This window comes from Myotis yumanensis, unplaced genomic scaffold, assembly GCF_028538775.1.
Source record: "Myotis yumanensis isolate MYYU_CA2020_CCGP unplaced genomic scaffold, mMyoYum1.0.hap1 SCAF_15, whole genome shotgun sequence".
NCBI lineage: Eukaryota > Metazoa > Chordata > Mammalia > Chiroptera > Vespertilionidae > Myotis > Myotis yumanensis.
This window is the reverse complement of record NW_027223766.1, coordinates 42,826,118-42,853,885: the sequence shown is the minus strand read 5'-3', so window position 1 is coordinate 42,853,885 and position 27,768 is coordinate 42,826,118. Positions and strand designations below refer to the sequence as shown.

Genomic DNA, 27,768 nt, shown 5'->3' with positions numbered 1-27,768 from the left:
TGTGCCCTGTCATTATTACAGATCTTGATAATCAGGCATGGAAAACTAAAAAAGACCTCAATTTGGCCATTATCATTTCAAAGCATATGTGTGTCTTTCTATTAAACCCTTAATATTTCCACAAGATTTGAAATTTCCTATCTTGCCTATTGTGGTAATAGGTTTAAGCATTTCAAATTCTTAGGCATATATACCATGATAGCTTTACCAGAGGGAAAGTGGGGGGGAGGGGGTAGAGGAGAGGAGAGGGGTGGATAAATGGAGATGGAAGGAGACTGGACTTGGTTTGGTAAACATATAATAAAATATACAGGTGAAATATTGTAGAATTATAAATAAATAAAATTATAGGAATAATATTTGAGACTATTACTTTGTTTTTCTCTGAATTATATAAGATTATTGTAAAAAGTATTTTCCTATCTTAAAATTATTTTAGAAACACATATTTAAGTATATTTGTTCAATTTTGTTTTCATTTCTATTGTAACATATAGTATATAAACTGATTTAAAAATACATGTTCTTGCCCTGGCCAATGTGGTGCAGGTGGTTGGAACATCATCCCGTGCACTGAAGGGTCATGAGTTTGATTCCCAATCAGGGCACATACCCAGGTTGCAGGTTTTATCCTTGGTCAGGGAGTGTTTGTGAGGCAATCGATCACTGTTTCTCTCTCACATTGATGTTTCTCTCTTTCTTTCTTTCTCTCTCTCTCTCTCTCTCTCTCTCTCCTCTCTCAAATCAATAAAAACATGTAAAAATGTTATAGTATAAAATAACATTAATGCTTAAAAGCAACATTTTCATAGAAGTCAGAATATTAATTTTCTTCCTAGGGTTTATTTTATATTTTGAATAATTGGTTCCTTAATGTTATTCTTCATTAGAATATTTTTAGTTTTTTTATATTTGGCTTAAAACCAAAATATATGTTATATTCAGGATTATAGGCTCATGTAATTTCTTTAAAAAGTCAGTGTTGTAGATGGACAAAATATAAACTGTAGGAAGCACGATAATGTGAGTATCATAACACATTTTGTTTTTAGACAATAAAGGAATGTATACTATATATGCTGAGTCCTCATGTAATTTAAAAATGTAAATTTACTTTGAAAATTTACATTAAAAATTGACTGTATTGCTCAACCATGAATATCTGTAATAAAATTAAAGAAAAATGTAAGTGTAGACTCAAATAGAATATGTCTAATTCAATACATAGGTTAACCACATAGCATTGGCAGTTTGTTCATTCTAATTGAAAAGTATGGCATCTAGATTATGAAACAATGTACAGCCAAGGTATGCATTATTAGTACTTCATTACAAAGGAAAACTACTGTTTTTCTTTCAGAACACTGTGTTGTAAAGTTGATACTGTAACTAAGCCAATGCTGACTTCTTAATGTAACATTGTATTGTTTCCTTTTTATTGAATACTAACTTTCTTTTATCAAATAAGGACATTTTAAAAACTGTATCACCTTCATTTCATGAAAAACAGGACTTATTAACATTTTAAAATAGGAAGGGCATAATTTGAGAATAAAACATATTGTTTTCTAATTATATTTTTTTATGGATTTCTTCCTATAATTGCGGATCAGTGACAGAAGCGAATTCTCTTACCATAGTGGTATAAAGCCAGAAATCAATCTCAAGAAAAAAACTGAAAAACACACAAAGACATGGAGGCTAAATATCATGTTACTAAACAATGGATGAGTAAACAGTGAGATTAAAAAAAAAAAATCAAAAGATACCTTGAAACAAATTAAAATGAGAACAACAACCTGAAATCTATGGGACACAGTGAAAGCACTCCTAAGAGGGAAATTCATAGCATTACAGGCCTAACTGCCTTTGCCCACCCCTGTATGTGTGTGTGTGTGTGTGTGTGTGTGTGTGTGTGTGTATCCATATATATGTGTGTATATATATATGGATATATATACATATATATTTAAGATTATAAATAATTCATTTAATCATGAGTATTGAAATGAGAATTTTATTGAAACTTTATTAGAGGCTCTTGTGTATGGAATCAAACAAACATGGTGGAAGAAAGATGGGGGGACGAGAGAAAGAGAGAGAGAGAGCGGGAGAGAGAGAGAGAGATTGAGATTGTTTGATTGTAAAGGCTTTTGCTGTACAAGCATTTCTCTCATAATGCCATGCATGCATTCCTGAAAAGTCTTGAATTTGACACATAAAATTAAGGGACAAGAGAAGCAGTTACTCAAGACAAATGGAACTTTATAACCAGAATATAAAGAAAAGCTATAACAGTTTTAGTAAAAATGCTAGCATAGTTAAATCTCTGGCAGTTGTAATCAGCATCCCTGTCAGGACAGCCTCACATCCTAGGGCTCATGATTTTTTTGAGATGTAGGTCTTTGATAAATTTGCTTTCAACATTGGTTTTACCAGCATGAAATAAATGAACCTATGTGTAGACCTTTTCATTATTTTTTAAAAACATAAGGTGTATGTATTAGCATCTTCTTCTGCACTCTGGTCTTCAGGTAGCTTAACATATGGAAGGTGTAGTGATTCATGAAGTCCCTGAGTCAGTGACTGGCTCCTTGAATGAAAGCAAAGTTCTTCTATGGGATTATCAGCCTTTCCCTTAGATCATCATATGTTGCCAACTCTCTTTAATTTTGAGAAAACTGATAGTTTCAAATGTGCCCAGGAAACTGCATCTGAGTCAACACACCATAACACAAACTTTTGGTTGTATATTGGCAGATATCATTGCTCTCTTTACCAAATACAATGGAAATAATTTGCTTTCAGGAAACATAAATTATAATAGACTTTAAATTTAGGCTTTTAGTAAGGTCCAAACTGTTTCCACAGCAGGTGAACTATTTTGTATTTCTAATAGCAGTGTACTAGGGTTCCTATTTTTCCTTAATGCTTGCCAATATTTGTCATTTTCTCTTTATTTTTTTCCCTTCCTGAAAGTAGCCACCCTGATGGGTATGAATTAGAACTTCTTTCTGGTTTTGATTCATACGTCCCTAGTGATTAATGATGTTGAGCAGCTTTTCATGTGCCTATTGGCCATTTGTATATTCATTCCTCTTCCCTCTGTTGATTACTTGACAAGACCCTTTAAAGATCTGTGGTGTACTGCCTCTTTGCAGCTCTTTTCTCTTTGGTACTCTTTCCTGAGAATTTTAGCCATTCTGGTTTCCCTGTTCTCTAAGCTCTGTCTCCTCTACTTGGGAGTGCTGGGTTTTGCTTGGTTCCTGTCTTTGCACTATATCCCGGAAGTTCTCTCAAGGCAGGAAGCTGGGACAATTGTAGGCACACCTCATTTGTCTTTCAATGTTGGGATCTGCAGTCCTTTGTTGCCTGATTTCCAGTGTCTGGTATATGTCGGTTTCATATATTCCCTCAATATTTGGATTACTTCACATGGGAAGGGTAAATCTGGTCCTATTACTCTATCTTGCCCTGATACAAAACCCTTTCATCTTTTTATTTTATTTTTTTAATCAAATTTATTGGGGTGACATTGCTTAATAGGATCATATCGGTTTCAGGTATACATTTGTATGATACATGATCTTTATATTGCATTGTGTGCCCACCACTCAAAGTCAAATCATCTATTTGACCCCCTTTACCCTTTCATCTTTAAAATGGAGAAAATGAGGCTTAGAGTATGCCAAATTCAGATGAACTCTGCTGAGATTCCTGTAAAGAGTTCATATTATCTTTCCATGTACCGTCACCATCCTGGATGGTAAGCATTTGTGCTTTGGCACTTTATTGTCTGGACCTGGCCGACTCTGGTCATTGGGAGGGTGGATATATAATCAATCGGTTTACTTTGTCAAGGGTTGTAAACATTGATTATTATTCATCTGGGAGTGAAGAACTTTCTAAATTAATTTGAAGCTCTTATGTGATTACTGGCAAGGACTGAAAAATTCTCAGTAATGAAAATCACATGTTTTAAAAGAAATGGACCGAGTAATACTTACTTCATTTTAGTGATGTTGCGTTTTCTTTTTATTTGTAATGGAAATATTTCTTCTTTCCAGGAATATTAAAAGACTTTGTGAGACACACCTTCTTTTTTTAGTTTTCAATGTTAGGAAAGATTAAAAAATTATTCACATTTGTTCAAAAACAATATTCATATAAGAACATATATTTGTTCTTAGTAAATACACACTGACATATTTAGAGGTAAAGGATGTATCCAATGTATTCTCAAGTGGATCAGTGAAAGACTCTATACATGCACGCACGCGCAGACGTTCAATGCAGGCGCTGACCCCAGCCCGCAGGCCCCAGGCCACCCAAGGCGGGTACCAGTGGGGGAGCCTCCTGATCCCCCTGCCGATCACCCCACAGATCGGCCCTGATTGCTGGCCAGGCCTACGGACCCTACCTGTGCACGAATTTTGTGCACCGGGCCTCTAGTTTAGTTATAAAATGTTATTTCTAATTCTCAAAGGTTGTGCCTTTGTGGTTTATGTCCTGAATGCCTTATTAATTGTAAAGGGAGTGGTACCAAATAGCGTTGTCCCAACTCCTCAGTTCATGCTCCACTCATTTTGTCCTTTCTGGAATGCACATTTGAGATTTCATTTTCTCCATCCACCTTGACAGTTGTAGAATGAAAATATTAACTCCTTAGAATGAGCATTTATGACCTAGTTATATGCTCTACATATCTTAAGCTCAAGCCTTTTAAACGTGTATATTCCTAAATATTCCCTACATATTCTGTCTTATACATGCTTTTGCACAGCTATGTCTGTTTCTGGAATGACCCGTCTTGCTTCTTGTCTAGTTAAAAAATCTCCTTCTGAAGAATTCCACTCAGAAATCACTTTATTATGTAGCTTTCCCTCTTATTTTGAGACATATATTTCTATGTTTTCTATAGTTCTGTTGGTTTTTCCCATTTGTGTGATTATTATTCTTTCTCTTTTCCACCCCATCTCCGCAGGGCTCCTGAACATCTGGAGAATGCTGCTAGGTCTATAAATGATAGCAATAGAATTGAAGAAAGGGAAGGAGAGTGGGTTATGTTGGCCAAATTATATACATGAAGTTAAATGAAATAGAAATAGATATAATAGATAATTTGAAATCAATTTAAGATGTCTTGGTTTCAGTCACTTGTATATCCTTTGGGCAGGAAAGTCTGGAATACTTTGATTGATAATCCCAGTAAAGTATATGTGATCTTAGGGGAGGGGTGTGATAATTCCCCACAGGGAACTGGAGTTGCTTTTACTGGAAGGAACAAACAAGAGTGTCTTCGATTACTCAGAAAGCAGAGCCTAATAGAAAGGCTTATGTGCTACTATTATTAGGGTCATAGTTATGGATTAAGTCCCAGTATTAAGGTTATGAGTCAGGAAAGGAGGGAGAGCTATAGAGGTATGGATCATCTAGTTGGCCACCACTTCTTCCCAGGATAGCTCTTTCTGGGAAGGGTTTTCCCCACCAGTTCCCATATTCCATTGGTCGAGGTTCCACTCCGCAGGGCACTAACTTTGCTGCAGTTCCAGCTTGTGCATGTATTTATGGGCACTCTGTGAGGTGCCGCACTGTTCCATATCATGTAGTCAGCTGTGGGGGCCCGGGGCACGAACAGGAGGCATGTTGGATGGGCACAAGTCTAGGCTTTGTCAGTTTGCCATGTATGGAGTTGGTAGGAATCCAAGTTGAGCTGGTCACCACTGCAATTGCTGGAATAAGGGACAATTTGGGTTCAAATGGAGGTATATGAGACAGGAGAAAGGAGTAGCTATCTAACAAAATGACACAGGAATAGGCTCATGATAAGATATTAAATAAAATGTGTATTTAGAATGTGATGCCAATTACGTCTTTAGAAAATACACTTGTTCCTGGAGACCAGCTTCATTTGACTACAGTGTGACATAGGTGTTGAAATAATTGGGGTTTAAGTCCTTAAATATTATATGTTTCATCTACAGAAAAATGTCCATATTAATTAAAAATACTTTTTTCTTCCTACTTTTTTGTTGTTGACTATACAGTTATCACTAATTACCCTATATTACATAATCAGATAAAAAGCATAACAAACAGCATACATGAGGTAGTGTCACATTAGAATATTGGAAATCAGGTCAGGAAATGGATCTATTGTCAATAATTAAAATGTATCTTTTTAAAAATATATGTATTTTTTAAAATGATTTCAGAGAGGAAGGGAGAAGGAGAGAGAGATAGAAACATCAATGAGAGAGAAACATTGATCCGCTGCCTCCTATATGCCCCCTACTGGGGATCAAGCCCACAACCAGGGTATGTGCCCTGACTGGGAATCGAACAGTGACCTCCTGGTTCATAGGTTGACACTCAACCCCTGAGCCATGCCAGCTGGGCAAAAATGTATCTTATATTGAATAGTATTTGAAGTATTCTTTGATTTAGAGCACATTTTCAAACAATTGCTTCTGTATGAATTGAAGCCGTACTTTATAATAAGTGCTTGAAAGATAAAAGAGAAATGCAATAATTTATTCATATATTCATTCACTACATTTAGTGTTTTCCATCTGCCAAATACTGTGCTTGGCATGTATGTATATGTGTGTGTGTGTGTGTGCCCCTTGGCATGTATGTATATGTGTGTGTGTGTGTGTGTGTGTGCACGTGCCCCGGGCCCCCACAGCTGACTACATAATATGGGACAGTGCAGCACCTCACACAGTGCCCGTAAATACATGCACAAGCTAGAACTGCAGCAAAGTTAGTGCCCTGAGGAGTGGAACCTCGACCAATGGAATACGGGAACTGGTGGGGAAATAAAGTCAGTCTCTTCAATAAATGGTGCTCGGAAAATTAGAGGCACATGTAAAACAATAAAACCAGACCACCACCTTACACCATACACAAGAATGAACTCAAAATGGATAAAAGAGTTAAATATATTTGATGTGTCCCAAAATTCACGCAAGATTTGAATTTTGCGTGAGCATTAACAACAACAACAACAAAAAATAAAAGCCTAATTTCACTTGGTTTATTGAATCAGATTCTGATATCAGTTGCCCTTTGATTTCAATCCCTTCAATTTGATAAGCATTACCAAGTACCAATTATGGCCCAGGAGCAGGGACAATGAAGACCAATGAAGACTATTGAAGACCACGGCTTTACGTATGTGCCAGCAAAGCCGTGGAGGCCATTTACCCGATGTACTATTCCATACATAACCCTATACGGTATACTTTATGAATCAATAAAAAATTTACAATTTTTAATTATAAACCTGTGTTTTCTATCAAAATTACTTCTTCTGTGAATTTTGGGACACCCTACACACACACACACACACACACACACACACACAAACACACACACAGACAATAGAGATGGTTCCATCTGAGGAGGTAGATATTAAGTAAATAAAAAAATTATGCAATCGTAATGTTAAATAGTAAGAGACAAAAATACTGTGATAAAAAATAGAGTAGAAAAAAACTGGTTTGATAGGGTAATCAGAGACAGGCCTCTGTGTGGCATGACAGATAGGTGATTGAAGGGATAGCAAAGAATTTGAGGTGTTCAAGGGGAGAGTGCTGGAGGAGAGATGGCAAAGAGAGGTGAGAATCAGATGGGCATGGCTTTATGGGCTATAAGAAGTTTTGATTTAATGTGAAGGAGGTTGGGTAGGCAATATTTAAGCAGAGGAATAACATAATCTGGTTTATCACCTAAACACATTATATCTTTATATATTTACATGTGTTGTTTCTTAGGTTTTTATTATAAAAGTAATTATATTTTATTTAGTATAGTTTGGAAAGTTAAAAAAAATCTGTAAAGCATATAAAAGATTAATCCATCACCCAAAACATACCATTTAAATTTTTAAACATATATTCTTCCAGTTTTTCCCCCTGGTATTTATTTTATCTTATATTAAATTATATTTAGAAAATCTGTTTATATCATAAGAATTTTCCCATTATCAGAGTCTTCAAAATACCATTTTAAAGATTAAAATATTTTGTCACTTGTCCACATCAAAGTTCTTAACCATTCCTCATTTTTTGGAGATCTAGATTATTTCAAATATTTCATATTATTTACATCTCTCTGATGATTAGTGACCTTGGGCATTTTCATGTCTGTTGGCCTTGGTTGGTTGAAGCATCGTCCTGTCCATAAGTATGTCCTCTCTAGAGAAGTGTCTATTCAGGTCCTTTGCGTACAATGGGATAAAGTCAGTCTCTTCAATAAATGGTGCTGGGAAAATTAGAGAGGCACATGTAAAACAATAAAACCAGACCACTAACTTACACCATACACAAGAATGAACTCAAAATGGATAAAAGAGTGAAATGTAAGTCATGAAACCATAAAAATCTGAGAAAACATAGGCTGTAAAATCCCAGACAATATTTTTGCCGATAATGTCTCTGAGGGCAAGGGAAACTCAGGAAAAGATAAACAAGTGGAACTACATCAAGCTAAAAAGCTTCTTCACAGCAAAGGAAACCATCCTTTGATGGTTTGGAAAGAGAGCTCACTATATGGGAGAACATATTTGCCAGTGATACATCTGACAAGGGATTAATTTCCCAAATATATAAAGAACTTACACAAGTCAACATCAGGAGGACAGACAATCCAATTAAAAAATGGGCAGATTACCTGAATAGACACCTTGCTAAAGCTCCATAATTTTTTTGAAAGTCTCACACGATGATAATTTTTCCATTGATTTGTAGAGAGAGTGGAAGGGAGGGAGATGGGGGGAGACAGAGAGAGAGAGAGAGAGAGAGAGAGAGAGAGAGAGAGAGAGAGAAAAGAAATATCCATGTGAGAGACACACAGATTGATTGCCTCCCTCATGCACCCCTACCAGGACTAGGGAACCTGCAACCAAGGTATGTGCCCTTGACTGGGATTTGAATCTGAGACCCCTTGGTCCACGGGACAATGCTCTAATCACTGAGCAAACCAACCAAGGCATAAGCTCCATTATTTTTAAAGGGATAAGATAGTATGGAATTAATATGCTTCATAATTGTGATTGGTTTTAATAGCTATAGCAATTACTCATTAATTTTTTTGTTTTATATACTCACTAGAGGCCCAGTGCACAAAAATTTGTGCACTCGGGGGGGAGAGGGGGTCCCTCAGCCCTGCCTGTGCCCTCTCGCAGTCTGGGACCCCTCAGGAGATAATGACCTGCTGGCTTAGGCCTGCTCCCGGGTGGCAGAGGGCAGGCCCAATCCCTAGGTGCAGCCCCTGGTCGGGCTCAGAGCAGGGCCAATTGGGGAGTTGGGGCACCGCCCCCTGTCATGCACAGAGCAGGGCGGATCGGGAGGTTGCAATGCCACCCCTAGTCACGCTCAGGGTAGGGCCGATTGGGGGGTTGGGGCACTGCCCTCTGTCACACTCAAGGCAGGGTCAATAAGGAAGTTGCGGCGCCACCCCCTGCCACGCACAGAGCAGGGTCGATCAGGGGGTTGGGGCGCTGCCCCCTATCACACACAGAGCAGGGACCATCAGGGGGGTTGGGGCTCCGTACTCTGTCACGCACAGAGCAGGGTCAATCAGGGGTTTTGGGAGCTCCCCCCTGTCATGCACAGAGCAGGGTCAATCAGGGGTTTTGGGAGCTCCCCCCTGTCATGCACAGAGCAGGGCCGATCAGGGGGTTGAGGAGCTCCCCCCTGTCATGCACAGAGTAGGGCCAATAGGGGAGCTGGGGCACCGCCCCGTCACATACAGAGCAGGGCCCGTGGGTGGGGGGGGGGTAGTTGAGGAGCCACACCCTGTCACACTCAGGGCAGGGCCGATTGGGAGGTATGGCTCTACCCCATCTCACATAGAGCAGGGCCCGTGGGGGGGTTGGGGTGCCGCACCCTGTCACACACAGAGCCGCAGGGCAATCAGGGGGTTGGGGCGCCACCCCCTGTCACCCACAGAGCAGGGCCGATTAGGGGGTTGGGGCGCTGCCCCCTGTCACCCACAGAGCAGGGCCGATTAGGGGGTTGGGGCGCTGCCCCTTGTCACGCTGATCCCGGTGCCGCGAGGCCTCGCGGCTCCACTGATCCCGCCCGGCAGGGTCACAGATCCGGGTCCCAGACCGCAGACAGCCTTGCCTGCTGCCACCTGCCTTCAGTATGCAAATTAGCCGCCATCTTGTTGCTTCGGAGTGGGGGTCCCCACTGGGGTGCCTGGCCAGTCTGGGTGAGGGGCTGAGGGCCGTTTTCAGGCTGGCGGGCTACTGAAGCTCCAAACCTCTCCTTTTTTTCTTTTTTTTTTATTCTGGCATTTATTTACCTTCTCTGGCTGTCACTGGAGCTGAGAGCCGGCTTTCTCTCTGAGGCTTTCTCTCTGAGGCTCGGCTGAAAGCAGGTTTCTGGCCTTTGTTTTCTGTATTCTAAACAATGTTGCGACTCCAGTTCTGAGATCCCGGCTGACTGACAGGAGTTTTCTGGAGTTTTGTTTATCTTCTATAAATGTTACTATGTTTCCAACTGAACCTCAGAGGCCAGCGGGGGAACTTTGGAGTCTGCAGTCCCTGGAGCAAGCAAGCCTCCTGTTCGCTTCCAGCTGCCTGGATGCCGGCCGCCATCTTGGCTGACAGTTAATTTGCATAAGGATATGCTGATTAGCCAATGGGAAGGGTAGCGGTTGTACGCCAATTACCATGTTTCTCTTTTATTAGTGTAGATTCCATATTAATATTATATATTCCAGAAGACACTAATCCAGTTTGTTACCCAGGAATGGTAATAACTTATTACTGCTTTAAGTGTATGAATTCGATTTAATATTGGAATGCTGTTCAGAAATTGGAACTCTTTGAATTTTAAATCCTCTATTTTATCAACTAATCCTGAGATACATATAAACTTTGTAACCTTGGGAGTTCTGTGTAAGGTTTACTGTTGCCTGCTCTTCAATTTTACATGTATCTTATAGTGTTATATGCCTGTGTTACAGAGGGAAGATGTGAAAACTGGGTCAGGTAGAATAAAGCTTTTGCATGTTTCAGAGACCTGATATTCTTTACGGTGCTCTATATGGTATAAATAGAATAAGAATCTAGATAATCAGTAAGTAGTATTTTTGGAAAATGATAGGTTGGCTAAAGTAAGTATGCATATTTGTTTTTTGTCTCAGCCTTGAGTTTTTTTCTCAATGCAATCCAAATTAGGAGAAGAAATCATTTTAGTTTCAGGTTACTTAGTGAAAAACATATATATTGGGGATTTTTTGTTTTGTTGGTTTGATACTTGCAGGAAAGCAATTTTCTAAACATTTTTGTTTATGTCTGGAAATGGTGATCCAAGGGTTCTTGTATAAAAACAGCTGCCTTAATTTCAGAAAAATTGAAAGAGATTACTTGGCTGGAGAGGATGACTGATGGATGGCAGTATCCTTACTTAGGAATGCTAGAAATCTATCCTCTGATTTATTACACGAGATCCTAGATGAAATGAGAACTAATGATGTTAACTATCAAAAAATAACATGCTTGTCTGGTCTTGATCAAAAGAGCTTTGCTTTTAATTTCCAAGTTAAGATTTATTATTATTAATAAAAATTTTAGTATTCAAGGATTTTTAAATCAAAATGTGTACTCTGCCTCCCAGTTAGTCATGATTTTGAAAGGATCTTTTCCAACCTTTACTGGTCCATAGAATTTAAAAACTAGGTAATATTTACTGTGAGTGACTGAAGATTCTTAATCTATTTAATTTTCTTAATTGTTTTACTTGTAGTGAATCAAGGTTTTGCTTTTGTTTCTTCCATGAACCAAAAGTTTCATTGAAATTCAAAATTGATTATAAAAATTGTGATGTAGTTTCTGGGCTTTAGAGTGTAAGTAATATAATAATATATTTGAATTATGAAGTGGTATTTTTGTTCTACCTTGGTTTGTATACATCATGGTTTGTACTTGTAGTTCATCTTTTTCTACAGTACATCCTATGTGTATTCACCCACATACATTCAGGCATATCGCTATTTTATCTTTAAGTATGTATGTATATTATATATAAGCATATCTTATGTTTAAATACATACATATATAATACCTGGAATTTCTGTGAAATACTCTTGTGTTTGCACCTTTTTTTCACTTTAAATGTGCTATTCTGCACTTATTTTTGTGTCATTACATACATCCATGCTTCATCATTTAATAGCTGGCTGAATGGTGTTCGTTAATAAAATTATCATAATTTGACTCTGGATATTGATGTTACTCATATATTTTTGTTACTGTAAAGCTACAGATGAGCATCTTTGTGCATGTATATAATTTAGATAGCATCTAAGGTATTATTATAGGAGTCCAAGAACTAAAATAGCTGGGTCACTGAGTATGTATATTTAAAATTTTAATAGGTAATTCCCAAGTGGCCTTTGAAAAGACTTTACCAATTTCCATTTCTTTTAGCAGAACATGAATTTGCTTCATCCTTCAGAACTTTATCAGTAATAGAATTTCACTCATTTAAACTTGTGCTAATCTGTCACTGAAAAATTATTGTTTAACCTTGAATTTTTTTTGGCTGCTAGTGAAGGCCAGTTCTATTTATTTTGTGATTTGTTTATTTATATTCTTTGCCCATTTTTTTCTGTTTGGTTGTATGTATTTTTTTCTTAGTAATTTTTAGGAGGTCTTTTGTTGTGAATATTATCTTTTTTATGTATTTTCTAATATTTTCTCCTAGTTTGCCTTTTGCCTTTAATTTTGTTTATGCTATCTTTTATCATCTAGAAGTTCTATGCTTTTTATTGTCAAAGCTGTCTATAATTACCTTTATGGTTTTAGTATTTTATGTCATTATGAACATAAAGTTGGAGAATAAAACTTAGAAACATTACAAAATATTAATTATTGACTCTTCTGGGTTGAGGTTACCATTAAATCTCGTTTGTGTATTCTGTGCCAATTGAGAATAAGACACACGAGTCATCAGATAGGAGACCAATTATTAACTTGAATTTGTACTGGGGAGAAAAATGGAAAACAACAGCTGGAAAAATAAAAGAAACAAATACAATCTTGATAAAATCAAATTCTTCTGCTTTCTCTGTTCCTGAACTGGACTGGAGAAAAACATGCAACCCGGATGAGTTGACTCCCTTTGAATTCATGGCCAGGAGCACAGATGGATGCTCAGTGTTGTAAAGCAGTAGGATGTGTTACTATTTCACACATTCGGTAGTCTCCTAAAGCACTCATAACCTCCTCTGCCATCCTGTTCTCAACTGAGAAATTTTAATTGTCAGTGGCTAAAATGAGCTCTTATAATAAATACTTAGTATTGCAGTGGGCCAGAGAATGAGAAGGTCTGTGTAGGAAGTCTTAATGGCTAATTTGAATCAAGGGTGTGCAGAGAAGTTAGATAGATGGAAAGAAAGAAGTACACATGTACATAAATAGATATTTATTAATATTTTAATATGGTTTGAATTGGACTTAAAAGGATCATTGGCAAGTCAGAGGGCAGAGAGGGAATCTAGGATAAGCTGAAAAATAAAATAAGTGCCCTGTTATATAATTTTACTTCCAGTTACCACCATCCTGTTCTTTGTGCTCAATGGGTATATATTTTACTTCTGGGTACTGTATGAACTCCACATTGCATTGTTATTTCTACCTTAAAAAGTTAAGAGTGTTTTTAAAGAGACTTAAAGAGGTCTATGTGTGTAGAATTGCAGCTGTATATATAGAATATTTTTAAGAGGTTCTCTTTACATACCAACATATTTCCTCTTTCTGGTATCCTTCACTCCTTTTCTAGAATTGAGCTTCTATCTGGTATAATTTTCTTTCAGCCTAGCACTTTACTAATCATTTCTAGTAATGCAAGTCTTTGGAGACAAATTATTTTGTTCTTATTTTGTCTTAAATTTTTTTTGGGGGGGGGGCGCCAGGACCAATGATCACCAGCTGCCCAAGTACCAAAATATTATGCTTCCTAAAGCTCTTGATGCCAATTCCGCACGCAGAGCAATCAAGCTGCTCTACCTGTGCCACAACGACAGAGGCCCTTTTTTGTCTTAATTTTTAAGAATACTTTCAATGGATATAGAAATCTAGGTTGTCTTTTCTTTTTTGAGCACTTTAAAAATATCATTCCATTACTTTCTAGCCACCATTGTTTCTCATGACACATTATCCTTCCCATGGTAACCTTATATGTATTGTCTTTTTTTCTTGGAGTGATTTCAAATATTTTCCTTTTGATTTTTTGCAGTTTGATCATTATGTGTGTAGATCTGGGTTTTCTTTTCATTATTTTTGGGGTTTGCTAAGCTTTTTTGATCTGTCAGTTGATACCATTCTTCAGTTTTGGAAAGAATTTTTGAAATAATTCTTCACCTCTGATATTGTATTTTTAAAATTCTAATATTTCCATTTGGCTCTTTTTACTATTTTTTAGTCTGTCTGCTGCAATTACCCTTCAGCTCGTGCATGTTTTCATTGTGTTCTTAAAGGACCATAGTTGTTTTAAGGTCTCTGTTTGGTAATTCTGGTATCTGCACACCCCCTACCTTTGGGACTAGTGCTAGTGACTGTCTTTGCTTTGGATAATAAGTCATTTCTTCTTGTTGTACAGTGTGTTTCATAATTTTTGAAAATTGAATGGCAACCATTATGTGTAAAAGGAATAATAGAGCCTACTTACTAGTAAATAAGGTTTATGCCCTGCAAAAAGACAAGCCTCTTTCTGTCATGTTAGTGGTGTGATTGCGTTGGTTCTGGGCTTTGTTTTCTATCCTGTAGTTGAGCTGTGTCCAGTTCTTGCTTTACTTATGTTTACTGCAGGCTTTATTTTGTTTGAGAGCAGGATCAGAATATTTCTTTGGTATGGTTTGTGATTTTCTCTCAGTTCTCCTGACCTACCCCTCAGACTTCAGCAAGCCTTGTTCACCTGTTGGTACATGGGATCTCTTTTAGTGCCTCTTCTCTTCTCCTGGTCATAGATTGCCTTGCTTGATGCCCACCGAAAAGTTCAGAGTGCCTGCGGGATTTCTTTTAGTTCTTTGCCCTCAGACTTTATTAAAGCTCCACAGACCTGCATCTTGGTGGGATCTTTCTCATCTTCCGTCCCATCCCGTCCCACCCATCAGTCTTAAGGGTGTTTGCTGGAGGCTTGTTGAAAAGTGATGGCAGGTGGGTGGACTCCCCTCTGTCTAGGATTGTTAGAGATTCGAAACTGTGATGCCAACCCCAAACATTTAAATATTTGTTAAAAGTTCAGTTGTTTTCTTCTTGTCAGCTTTCTTCTCCTTTTGTGTGCCAAGAATGGAGGCTGATATTTATTCCTTTTCTCTTATGCTGGACCCCGGCACGGGGCCTTTCACTTTTACAGTTTTTGTTCATTAGGTTTCTTTGGAACTGCTGTCTGATGAATGTTGAAAAGCTTTGATAGGTTGTATGGATGATTCTTATTGTTATGATAGAATAGAGTTCTCTTATGATTCTCTGTGCCCTAAGGGAAGGGAAATTGTTAGTAAGCAACATGAGCTACCATACACACATACCTAAAATTCTGGTTTCATTTACATTAAATTTAACAATTACCTTGGATAAAGTTGCTAGTAGTCGGTAGCTCACACCTGCTGTGTCATTTCTTAGACTGTGATTACTCATCTTGACTTTATTACCCTCCCTAGTTTTTGAAGTATCGATCCTTTTTTGTTTACTGAACTGTCTAGCCAGAATTCTTGAAATTATTTTTAGAAGTAAGATTAGCAAATACTTTCTTAAGAGCTATACAAATCTAAAGAAGTTCTTACTTTGCTATAGCAGCATAATAGAAAAATAGTAAGTTTTAAACTTAGATGTAAATTATTGTCTGTGTTTTTTGTTTGTTTGTTTGTTTGTTTTTTGTCTCGTTCATTTGTTCAAGATAAATGCCAGGTACTTTTTACCATTTATTAGTTGGTATTTTACAAGACAGTATCATTGGTTGACAAGGTTTCTGTAGCTGACAAGAAGAATGTATGTGTAATATTAATGCTCTGCAACTTTGGTCTCTGTCTCTTACTTTAGTTCTCATTTTTTAGCTTTTAGGATGTAACAGAAAATGGCTGTGGTGCCTTGGTTTAACTAATTGGTGAGGCCTGAGTGGAATGTGGATAAGTGAACCATTTTGGCAGTGAGCAGAGAAGTAAAGCACACTTTTCTCATTAGTTGTCTCCCAGGCTAAAATTAAACAGAGTAATATATTGCCAAATTTTAGTGATTTATGGGGGATCTGTTCTGAGTCAACTCAGTATCAGACTAATTGTCTGCACACTTATATGTTAGAGCTTTTGTGTTATTTTTAAAGGCTGTGTCTTGTAAATTGAGTATAATATGAAAATATCTCTTTAGATTTAACAGAACATTACCTCTAAATATAATTTCAACTAAATTGATGTTAAATTAATAGATGATTCTTTTTTATCACCTATGTAACATTCATGAAGTTCAAGTGTGGCGGAGTCATTTGGGCATTTTTTGGTATAATGTAATCATATACCTTATATGAACATTTACTGGTGAAGTACATTTTTAAATGTTCATTATAATAAAATAAATGAGACTTTCAAGAATAATTTTTCTTGTGAAAATATTTTCACATTTGTTTTTCTTTTCCTTTCTCTAAAATTTTAATTGAAAAGGTGTGCAAATAATTTATTGAGAAAGTTTTTAAAAATTTACTCAGCACATTTAGTTTCTGGCATATCTCAAAAGACTTAAAATAACTTGCCTAATATGGAGAATGTCTGTAATTTCTTAATTTACTTTTGTCTTTAGCAGCTTTGAATACTTTTAAATATATATATACTGATTTGTTTGTATAGGATTTTTATGTATTTTTCATCATAAATAAAAAAGTTTATATGTGGCTTAATAATTGAGATGGATGATAGTAGAGAGAATAAAACTTGATATATTTATTTTCAAAAATCAATTTAAAATTTTCCCATTAACATCTTTTTTTTTTTAAAAAATATGTTTTATTGATTTTTACAGAGAGGAAGGGAGAGAGATAGAGAGTTAGAAACACTGATGAGAGAGAAACATCGATCAGCTGCCTCCTGCACACCCCCTACTGGGGATGTGCCCGCAACCCAGGTACATGCCCTTGACTGGAATCGAACCTGGGACCTTCCAGTCCGCAGGCCGACGCTCTATCCACTGAGCCAAACCGGTTTCGGCCCATTAACATCTTTTAAATATAACATTTAATAGATTTAAAAGAACATATATAACATATATAAGTTTTGAGGTAAAATCATGTAATGAATATCATTGTTTGCTAAGAAGTTGATTATTTGCTTTTTAAAAAATATATATATTTTTATTGATTTCAGAGAGGGAGAGATAGAAACATCAATGATGAGAGAGAATCATTGATTGGCTGCCTCCTGCACACCCCCTACTGGGTACCGAGCCTGCAACCCAGGCATGTGTCCTTGACCGGAATGGAACTTGGGACCCTTCAGTCCGTAGGCCGATGCTCTATCCACTGAGCCAAACCGGTCAAGGTGATTATTTGCTTTTTTTATTCCTCATATAATCTTTTTCCCCCTCCATTTGGGATGCGTTTCTGATCTTTTTTCCTTCAGTGTTTTGTAGCTTCTTTTCTGTTTGTCTAATATAGGTCTACTTTTAATCATCCTGTTTGAATTCATTGGGTTTCTTGGGTTTGAGGCTTACTACCTTTCAACAATTATGTAAAATTCTCAGCTGTTATTTTTTTAACAATATTGCCTTTTACTCATTCTTTAGTAGCTCCCTCTGAAATCTAATTAGACATATGTTTGATCTTCTTATGAGTCCCCATGTCTCTTAACATCATTTTACTAGTTTTCTTTCATTTTTTTCTCAGATGCATTATTTTAAATTATCTTGTGTTTCTTGCATTTCACTATTTTTTCTTCAACTATATTTAATCTGCTGTTTAACCCATCTAGTGAGATTTTTACTTCAATTATATCAGTCTTTCTGTAAGTTCCATTTTTCTTTAAAATATGTTGTTTGCTACATTATCATTGTCTGCTCCTCTTTATGAATCCATACTTTTGTATTTTAAACAGCTGTTTTTTGTTCTGTATTCAGAAATCTCCAGTACTTGAAGGTCTAAATGTGTTGTTTGTTGATTTTTTTTGCTCTCTTTCATGCTGATTTTGTGTTATGAGTACTATTCACAGATATTAATTTGTGCTGTTACATGACAATGAATGGGAGACTTTTTTCAAAGAAAATTTTATTTTGTTATTTTGCTGGTGGTTAGCAGGATATTTCTCAGCAAGACATTCTAAGCCTCCTCTACTTCTGTTTCTCTTCCCAGTTCTTTCTCATGGCAAGTGTACCTGTTTTATAATGTTCCCTTTTCAAAAGGTAACTAGTTTCAACTCTTTCCAGTAATTATTTTTGTGTTTATATACGTATTTTTAAAATAACATGGCTTTTGTTGCTCTTTCTTAATTGTTCATTTTAGAGCACTATTTATTTGAAGTCTTACTGTGGGAAATAATAATTGGCTAACTTTCACCCTGTTTAGCATCCATCATACATCTCTCTTATACACCCATGGTCTCACTACTATATCATAGGTTTGATTAATCCAGTACTTCATTTTTTTTAGAATTTACATAGTTCTGCCTACAAATATTACTTACGTCACAGTAATGTTGTATCCTATAAATGGTTATCCTTGCCTTTTTAACATTTGTTTTTCCTGTATTTAACAATCGTGTTTGTTAAGTTTTCCATGTACCTGTCACTGATTCACTGTTGCCATCTGGGGATTCCCATCGTTTTCCTCCTGTGTTGGATCCCTTGTCTTCTGGATCCCATTGTTTTTTTCCTTGTTATTATTCTTTCTTTTGGTGGACCACATTCTTTATTGTTAATGATATGTTATTTGTGTTGTTTTTTATATTTATGCCAATACTAATTGTAAAGTTTTATTACAGTGGGCTTGTGTGATAGGAAGCAGTTCATAATAATTTAAATCTAATTGTAATTTCATTTCTCTGTTTGGATTTTAGAAAAGTGTTTTAATCTTTAAGATTGAATTATACTTGAATTTAAATAAATTTCTGAAATTGTTTATTTATTTATTTTTATTTTTTCTAATGTAAACATTTATTTAAAAAATACTACAGAGGAGAGATGTGGATTCAAAAAACAGAGTCACACACCCAAACAAAATGTACTGGACCAAAAACAAGAAAGAGAGAGAAACACCATAGGCATTGGAGAAGGGAGGGGAGTAGAAAACTATTTACATGTCATTTATGAAAGAGCAAGTCTATAAGAGTGTAATGTCAAAGTATAAATGCAAAATATAGTGGCACATCATGTGAAGAAGGAGGAGACCAGTACCTCATGGAAACAGGAGGCGAGGGACCTGGGGGTCGGTTTGCTTGTCAGCAAGGCCGCCGGCGGTATGCTAGCACCTCCCTCAGTCTTGTAACACAGCAGTCTGAGGGGGCAAAGAGGTGATGCGCTGTGAGAACAGTATCAAACAATCAAGAGAAATAAAATACAAGTTTGGGTGATTAGTGTAAAAACAGGGCTGTGTGAGGTCACGGGCAGAAGGTGTGGGGAGAAGAAGGTAGGTTGTTCATTTAAATGTGTTCAGCTAATTTTTTTTTTAATTAAAAGCTTTAAAATTTTTTCTCTTATGATTTTCTCCCCACTCTGCCACATTTTTTTAGTTTTCAGATTTGGAGGCGAATTCTATTTCTCACCTAATAATATTTTTTTGAGAAAATGAGTTGTTGTAAAACAAAGGCAGTATTCAAAAGAACTCCCACTGCATACCATAATACTGTGTTTTTCTTACTACTTGGGGATGACAGTCTCAGGTGTAGTTAAGTTGCTAGAATTGTGTGAACACTGGATATCACTTTGGGAAAGTCCTCTTTTATTTCCCCTTGATATAACATAGCATTTTTGAACCTTGTTATGTATACTACTGATATTTGAAAAATAGAAGAATTTAGGTCCTCAGGAAGAATTTGCATTCTATTACAGAAAAAAGTATATTAAATTGTATTTTCCAATTGACTTCATTTACGGGTCCCCTTTTGCAATCACCTTGTATTTTTCTTTTCCCATCATTTTTTCCCTAACATGTATTTGAGTGAACCATTACTCATCAGCACATGCATTGGTACATGGATGGGAGACTTTGTGTGTTGTGTCAGCATGCTGCTTAGGAATCTGTACTGCCTCTGGGTCCTTGGGAGAAGTAGCACTGTAAGGTGGAACAGGAGTATACATGGCAAATTTTGCCTGTTTGAAAATTCTGTGCAAAGCTTTGAAAAGGGGGAAATTTCTCTTTTGCTCCCTGTCCTTCATCCTATTTCCAGCTCTGTGTGCTTCATTTCTCAAAGGACTCAGTATTGATACTAATTTCACTAATACTGATTGTTTAAATAATCTGCAATATTTTAGAACAAATGGGCTTTCCCCAGCTAACCTATCTACCATTTATCCTGACTTTTTTCAGCCCCTATCTTGTGGCAGGTACTTTTCTAGATGCTGGAGATAGATAAAGTTCAGGGCAAAACTGACAAATACGCCTTCTTTCATATTTTATACATCACTGTGGTGCTAATATTTTTATCAAAAAACATATGTAGAAATGCAAAACATTATTTATGAACCTATATAACTAATACATAAATTAAAAATGGGGTATTCTGCTTTAGTTAAGTTCTGTCTGAGCTAATTTTTATCAGAGAGGGATAAAAATATTTAGTTGGTAGGATTGAATTACAACTTGTTGCACCTCAGCCTTGTGTATGATGTCAGAATGTTAGCCTGTATTTCATCTAGGCAGCTCCCTTTCTCTGCTTCTGAAGAGTTAAAGCTGTAATGTACAATGATTTATTGAGTGATTATAATTATGCTTCCTTTCACATCCTGAATTAGTTTTGTAAGGTAAACAAAAAAGGAGATAATATTCCATTCTCACGGCCAATATAGAAATTGGTGTTTGCCTAAAAATATTAAGCTTATTATTTTTTAAAGAAAAATGTACTTTTTAAAATTTGGTAACTGTTTTTGCTTTTTTTCTGCAGTTCACATATGACACCCGCAAACCCAACACTTAGATTTTTTCTCTTCTGAATTTCCCCCCCCCTCCAGACTTATGTCAAAAAAGCATATGCAGTCTCATAGGTGGGGACACGCAGGGCCTCAAACATCCTGGCTCTCCAGCACTGGAACCTGGGCTTCCCCTTAGACTGCACCCATGCCTGTCTGCACTGGGGCTCTGCCCTAGTCCCATCACTCTGAGGTGTCCTTAGGCTAGAAATGCCAAGCAGGTTCCATGTATGTGTCAACTCTGAATAGATATGGGGGCTGCCTGGAGCCCAGGGGTGACGCTATTGAGGCAGGCAGTGCCTGGGTTCCATTACAGAGAACACAGTGCTTGACTGGCAGTGTCTTCCCTGGCAATACCCACTTGACTTGTCTGGAATGGGATATTGGGGGAACAGGCTGCATGCCAGCCACCAACTCAGCTCAGAAAGGGGCAAGGCGTTCATGCTATCCTTGCTCTGGTGGTTTTTCTCTCTGGCCAGGTGGCTGCACTTGCAGCTTCTCCTCCCCTCAGGGCAGTTTCCTCCAGGCAGAGAGAGCTGGCAGCTGTCCACATGAGTTAGATGCACCAGAAATGACCTTAACCTTTGGGTAAGCTCTCAGTAATTTCCAGTCCAAACTGAAAAAGTTCATCTTCATTGCTACTGAGAAACTAGAATAAAAGGATGGTCTTACTCTCACCGAGTTCCAGAATGAGGGCACACTCCTTTGAAAAGCGCTGCCTTCACAGAAGGCACAAGGGGGTGTAAAACAACGTTTCTAGAAAATACCAAAGGCACCAAACAAGACCCAAACATGGCCTTTTGTGTCCCTTGGTGTACTCCATACCCCAGCCGCAGGGATGGGGGGGACTTCGGCCTGCGAACTTTGGGGATGTCACAGTGCTCCCAGAGTGCCTCCGGGTGTCTAGTGAATTCCACCACTCTTTGTGGGTTTTGGAGACTTTCTTCAGTCATTTCCATTTGCTGCCTCCTCTGCGTCTTTTCGAAGGCTGCCTGGGCCAGGGTCCGCTTGTCCAGGCCATGCCACTTCTCTGTTCTTTTTGCTCGTTCCCCTGATCACCAGCAGTTTCACAATGTCTTTGTCCTTTTTCTTTTTCCTCTTGGTCACGCCAAGCTCTGCTATGCCTCTCAGCTTCTAGGGCCCTTTTTGGACCTGCTCATAGGCTGCCAGGGCGCCTGTCCAAGACAAATGCACTTTTAATGAGATGATTCACATTCCATAAAATTCCTTGAAGCACATAATGTAGTGATTCTTAGCATACAGGGTGGGGCAAAAGTAGGTTTACAATTGTGAGTACATGAAGCACAGAGTTTATGCTTGTATTATTTATTAATTATTGTATTATTTTTTCATACAAACAACTGTAATTCTACTTTTGCCCTACCCTGTTTTTGCAAGGTTGTATAACAATCGCCATTTGCTAATTCCAGAACATTTTCATTACTCCTAGAAAAACCGTGTATCTATTAGCAGTTATTTCTCATTCTTCCTTACCCTTGGTTCTGACAGTCACTAATCTTTTTTGTCTGTAAGGATTTGCCAGGTCTGGCCATTTCATATAAATGGGATCATGCAGTATGTGATTTTCTGTGGCTGGCTTTTTTCATGGTCTTTAAGGTTTTTCTGTGTTTTAGCATGCATCATTCATTTTTATGGATAAATACTTTTCCATTGTATGACTTTGCCACATTTTGTTTATCCATTCAATAATTCATGGACACTTGTGTTGTTCCCACTTTTTAAACTATTATGATTAATGCTGCTATGAGTATTTATGTACAAATTTTTGCATGGACACATGATTTCAGTTCTCTTGGTACTAGTATACGGTATATCTAGGAATAGAATTGTTGTGTCATATGGTAACTGCTTTTGGAGAAAATATATCAAAATGTTTTTCAAAGTATTTGTGCCATTTTTACTTTTCCTCCAGCAATGTCTGAGGGTTTGTCATCACTTGCTCTTTGTCTTTTTAATCATATTTATCCTAATCAGGGTGAGGTGATGTCAAGCTTATTATTTTTTATGAGGAATTATAACAATTTTTACATCTTGCTTTTTAGGTGCCGTACTGCTTTGTAGTGTACAAGGACTAGCAGTTAATATTGATCCAGTCTTATACACCTGGCTCATTTATCAGCCTCAGAAACGAACCAGTCGGCATATGCAGCAGGTGAGAAATTTTTATAATTTTCTCAATGAATAAATCTTTTTTCTATCATTTATTAGAGTTATATAAGGTATTTCTTCTATTGATTTCATTTATGGACTTGGCAGAATTCTTCTGTCTCCCATTCTACCCCTTTTAAGCATTTCTATTCTTTAAAGAGGAGTTTCATCGATAATTAAAGGTGTTTTCTGTACAATTGCTTGTAAAGCAGATACATGACAGAGGCTAGTTGAGGTAGGTCATCCTATTTTACTGTCCTGTTTTTCCTCATAGTGCCTACATGTTTGTTCTCAGAGTGTTAGATACATAAACATTTCTTAGTAAGTGTTAGTTTTCCTTTTTGTTATTTTGACATTTCTTCTTAATCTGTAGTTTTATTAACCCACATGTATTGGGCGCCTAACCCTGGGATTAGGATAGTTGGTGCAAAAAAGTTGGAATATGTGTTTGTTTAAAAGGATATAAATTAAAAAGTAAATAGTAGCTAACTGTGGTTTCTAGAATACTTAAGTATAATTTTCCATGTCATGATACTTAAGTGTAATTCTGACAGATGGGTTTTATTCCCATTTTAAAGATGAAGAAATTAATGCTTATTTACACTTTCTTACCTATTGTCACAAATCCAGTAAATGACAGAATTTAGAATTTAAGGTCAAATTTATGCAATATTTAATTGCATTTCCCATTGACTTAATTGTAGTTTTGTAATATTCTACTTGGAATACCTTTGTATCTTTTTTTCTGAAGTAACTTAAACCTAGTTTGTAGGAGAAAAATGTACATTTTTAGAATTACATTAGAATATAAAAATTCACTAAAAAGTACAACTTATATATCAAGGAGCATATTTTAAATGTTTTTCTTCACTTTGTTCTAATTTCATTTGAAACTTTTGCCTCTCTCCCCCATGCCATTCTTTCTTTTTCAAATAGTTCCAGACTTTGAGACAGTATACTACATACCGGGGCTAAGATATAAAAGTCATGGTTGAAAATATCTCTCCCTCTAGAGCTTTTTATAGTTTATTGGAAAATATTATTTTTTTATTCTTTTTAAAATTTTATTTTATTGTTTAAAGTATTACAAATAGTAGTACGTATGTCTCCTTTTTTCCCCATTGACCTTCCCCCGGCCTCCCCTACCCGCAGGCAGATGCCCTCACACCCCCTAGCCCCCCAGTGTCTTGCGTCCATTGGTTATGCTTATAGGCATGCATACAAGTCCTTCAGTTGATCTCTTGCCTCCCCTCCATAACACTCCCCAGCCTTCCTGCTGTAGTTTGAGTCTGTTCAATACTTCTTTGCCTCTGTATCTATTTTTTGTTCATCATTTTATAATGTTCTTTATATTTCACAAATGAGTGAGATCACGTGGTATTTTTCTTTCACTGACTGGCTTATTTCACTTAGCATAATACTCTCCAGTTCCATCCATGCTGTTGCAAATGGTAAGAATTCTTTCTTCTTTACAGCAGCATAGCATTACATTGTGGAGATGTACCACAGTTTTCTAGTCTACTCATCTGCTAATGGGCACTTAGGCTGTTTCCAAATCTTAACTATTGTAAATTGTGTTGCATGCCTCAGTTTCACTTATTTGCTTTCTTGGCGATTCCTCTTTTTCTTTCCTCTGGGGATTGTTTCGTTGGCTCCCCATTCTAACTATCACATGGAGATCCAAATGCCGAGTTGCGGGGGCCTGAGCCATGTGCAGTGGGAGCGTCGTGCCACCCAAGTGTCACTGAAGAGCTCCAACACCAAGATGTGTGGCTGCCGTGTGTCAGTGGGAGCCACGCACCCGGAGAAGCAGAGTCACCAGCAGAGTCACCAGCGCTCAGTGCTGCCTCGTGCTCACACCTAGAATCAGGGACCCCGCATGTGCTGCACTGAAAACAAGTCCCCGCGGGTGCACACCGAAAATCAGAGTCCCCAAGTGCAGCCAGGAGTCAGAGACTCCGAGTGCATGTGCTGAGAATCGAGTATCAGACTCTCTGTCACTTGGTGCAGCCTGGCGCTGTGAATGGGTCCCTGTGTGCGCGTGCGCGAGAATTGGAGTTCCAGGCTCTCAGTGTACATGCACTGAGAATCAGGGATCCCATGCACGCACAATGAGAAACAGTCCCCACGTGTGCGCACTGAGAGTCAAGCCACTGGTGCTCAGTGCTGCCTCTTGCAGGGAGAATCAGGGTGCCCGGTCTGCTTGGGGGGCCGGGTTGCACAGCTGCCCTGTGTCGGTGGGAGGCCCACTCCTGCGCCACAGGAAACAGACTCCAGTGTGTGTGCGCCCACGCGCCCAGAGTCAAGGTTAAGTCGCACAGCCACTCTGTGTCGGCAGGAAACCTGCTCGCGGGGAGTGGGTCTGGAAGGTCCTATGCCACCACAGAGGCGGGGGGGCGGCGGGGGGCGGGGGGCAGCTGATGGACTTCGTGACTCATAATAATCTGCGGTCAGGATGTCTTGGTTTCCGTGGGTATCCAGGTCTTTGTCCTAAGTGGTTGTAGGGTCCCGGCTTGCATTTGAGACCAGATTGGGTGGTGGTGAGGCTAGGGTCCTAGTCGCAAGCAGTCCTGTTCTTCAAGATGGCTGAAAATATTATTAAAAATAGCAATGCCATTCTCAGTAAGTGCTATATTAAATGTATGAACAGGATTATATAAACACACAAAAAAGAGGAATAGTTCTCACAAGCAGGTGTGGGTTTTTAAAGGAGGAATTGACAATTGAGCTTAGCGTCATAGGCGTAAGCCAAAAAGGAAAGGTTGTTTTGGGCTGACCTGTTTGAGCAGAGGCAAAGAAGATGCAGTGTTTCCAGACTAGAGCCAAGTCTTATAAAGAAAGACTGGTAGAAATTGGAAACCAATTCATAAAATATTTTATTTATATAGCTAAGATTTTGAGACTATCCTACAGAGGAAAGAGGAAATATAGGAAACTGATGTAGATAGATTTGCATTTTAGAAAATTTGGGTGATGTAGAGTATGGGTCATAGAGAAGTAAGGGTAATGTCAGGGACCATTCGAAAAAAATATTCTAAATTTTTTTTAATTGAGTTATAGTAGTTGACATATATCAGTTTCAGCTGTACAACATAATAACTTATTATTTGTATATATTGTGAAATGATCACCATAATAAGTTCAGTTAACATCCATCACCAATATAGTTACACATTTTTTCCTTATTATAAGAACTTTTAAGATTTACCCTCTTAGCAACTTTCAAATATACAGTACAGTATTATTAACTACAGTCATCATTATACATTACATCTCATGACTCATTTATTTTATAACTGAAAGTTTATACCTTTTGAACCAATTTACCCATTTTGACCCCCCCATTCCCCCGCCAACCTCTGGCACCCACTCATCTGTTCTCTGTATATATGAGTTTGGGTGTATTTTTTTTATTTAGGGGGGGGTGGTTGTCTTGTTTTGTTAGATTTCATATATTCTCTGACTAATTTTACTAATGCCTCAAAGTCCATACATGTTGCAAATGGCAAGATTTCCTTTTCTGGCTGAATAATATTCCACTGTGTTGTAAATTCTTCATTGGTTATTTTATAAAGGATGTAGTTCTCATTGTACTCCATAGATGTTCCTGAAGGTCAAGTAGTGTTTTAGCAGCTCAAGTAATTTAGACATTCATTTGATTGATACCAAGTTCCTTCAAAGATTCTGACTTTTATTTTTATTACGTAACTATTTTAAAATTAAATATAAATGTATATTTTTTCTAAGTTCAAAAATAATAGTTTTACTTAAAAGATAACTAACAGACCTGGCTGGTGTGGCTCAGTTGGTTGGAGTGTTGTCCCATACACTAAAAGATTGGGGTTCAATCTTTGGTCGGGGAACATGCAGGAAGCAACTGATGAATTTTTTCCTCCTTTCTCTCTCTCTCTCTCTCTCTCTCTCTCTCTCTCTCTCTCTCTCTCCCCCTTCCTATCTCTGTCTCTGCCTCTCTCAAAAAAACCCCCCCAAAACACCAAAAACAAAAAACCTAACAAATACCCATAATCCTATTAATCCAGAGTAATAAGTAACATTGGGGTAAATATGTTCATAGCTAAATCTTTGCATTTTTCTTTAATTATTCACTTAGAATATATTTTTAGAAATGTAATTAGTAGCTTCAGGCATGTAGCTTAGTGTATTTTAAGGCCCTTGTTATAATGCCAATTTGATTTCAGAATTTTATATAGTTTACATACATTTTCATCAGCACTTTATTGTATCACTATTTTACTATAATTTAGCATATCTCAAAAACATACTTTTTAAAATGCCTTTAATGTACTATTTTAGTCTTATATTTTCTTTGAAATGGAAAAGTATGAGAATAATATAGTTGAGTTCTGTGACTGTATCACCGTTTCAATAGTTATCAATTTATGAATAATCATCTTTAATTTAAAATATATTAGTTGAGAAAAACAATATTCAGTAGTGGTGAAAATGTAGAAAATGGAGGA

The 27,768-nt window shown here is 37.4% G+C and overlaps 1 protein-coding gene, 1 non-coding gene and 1 pseudogene across 6 annotated transcripts in view; 1 reads left to right on the top strand and 2 right to left on the bottom strand.

The window, feature by feature from the left end:
• VPS13B (vacuolar protein sorting 13 homolog B) overlaps nt 1-27,768 on the top strand; it is a 607,742-nt gene that overhangs the window by 198,592 nt on the left and 381,382 nt on the right. For 4 of the 5 annotated variants that reach the window (XM_070391987.1, XM_070391986.1, XM_070391988.1 and 1 more), the window contains exon 20: nt 23,182-23,291. In XM_070391987.1, the coding sequence (XP_070248088.1) occupies nt 23,182-23,291 (110 nt within the window). Of the gene's footprint in view, nt 1-4,984; nt 5,939-23,181; nt 23,292-27,768 lie in introns of those variants that run through there. The other variant, XM_070391990.1, reaches the window with a different exon arrangement.
• Nucleotides 13,922-14,054, bottom strand: LOC138993563 (U11 spliceosomal RNA). The gene has a single exon (XR_011468290.1). It is a non-coding gene; the product is annotated as a U11 spliceosomal RNA (small nuclear RNA).
• On the bottom strand, nt 20,159-22,676 carry LOC138993431 (protein FAM32A-like; annotated as a pseudogene).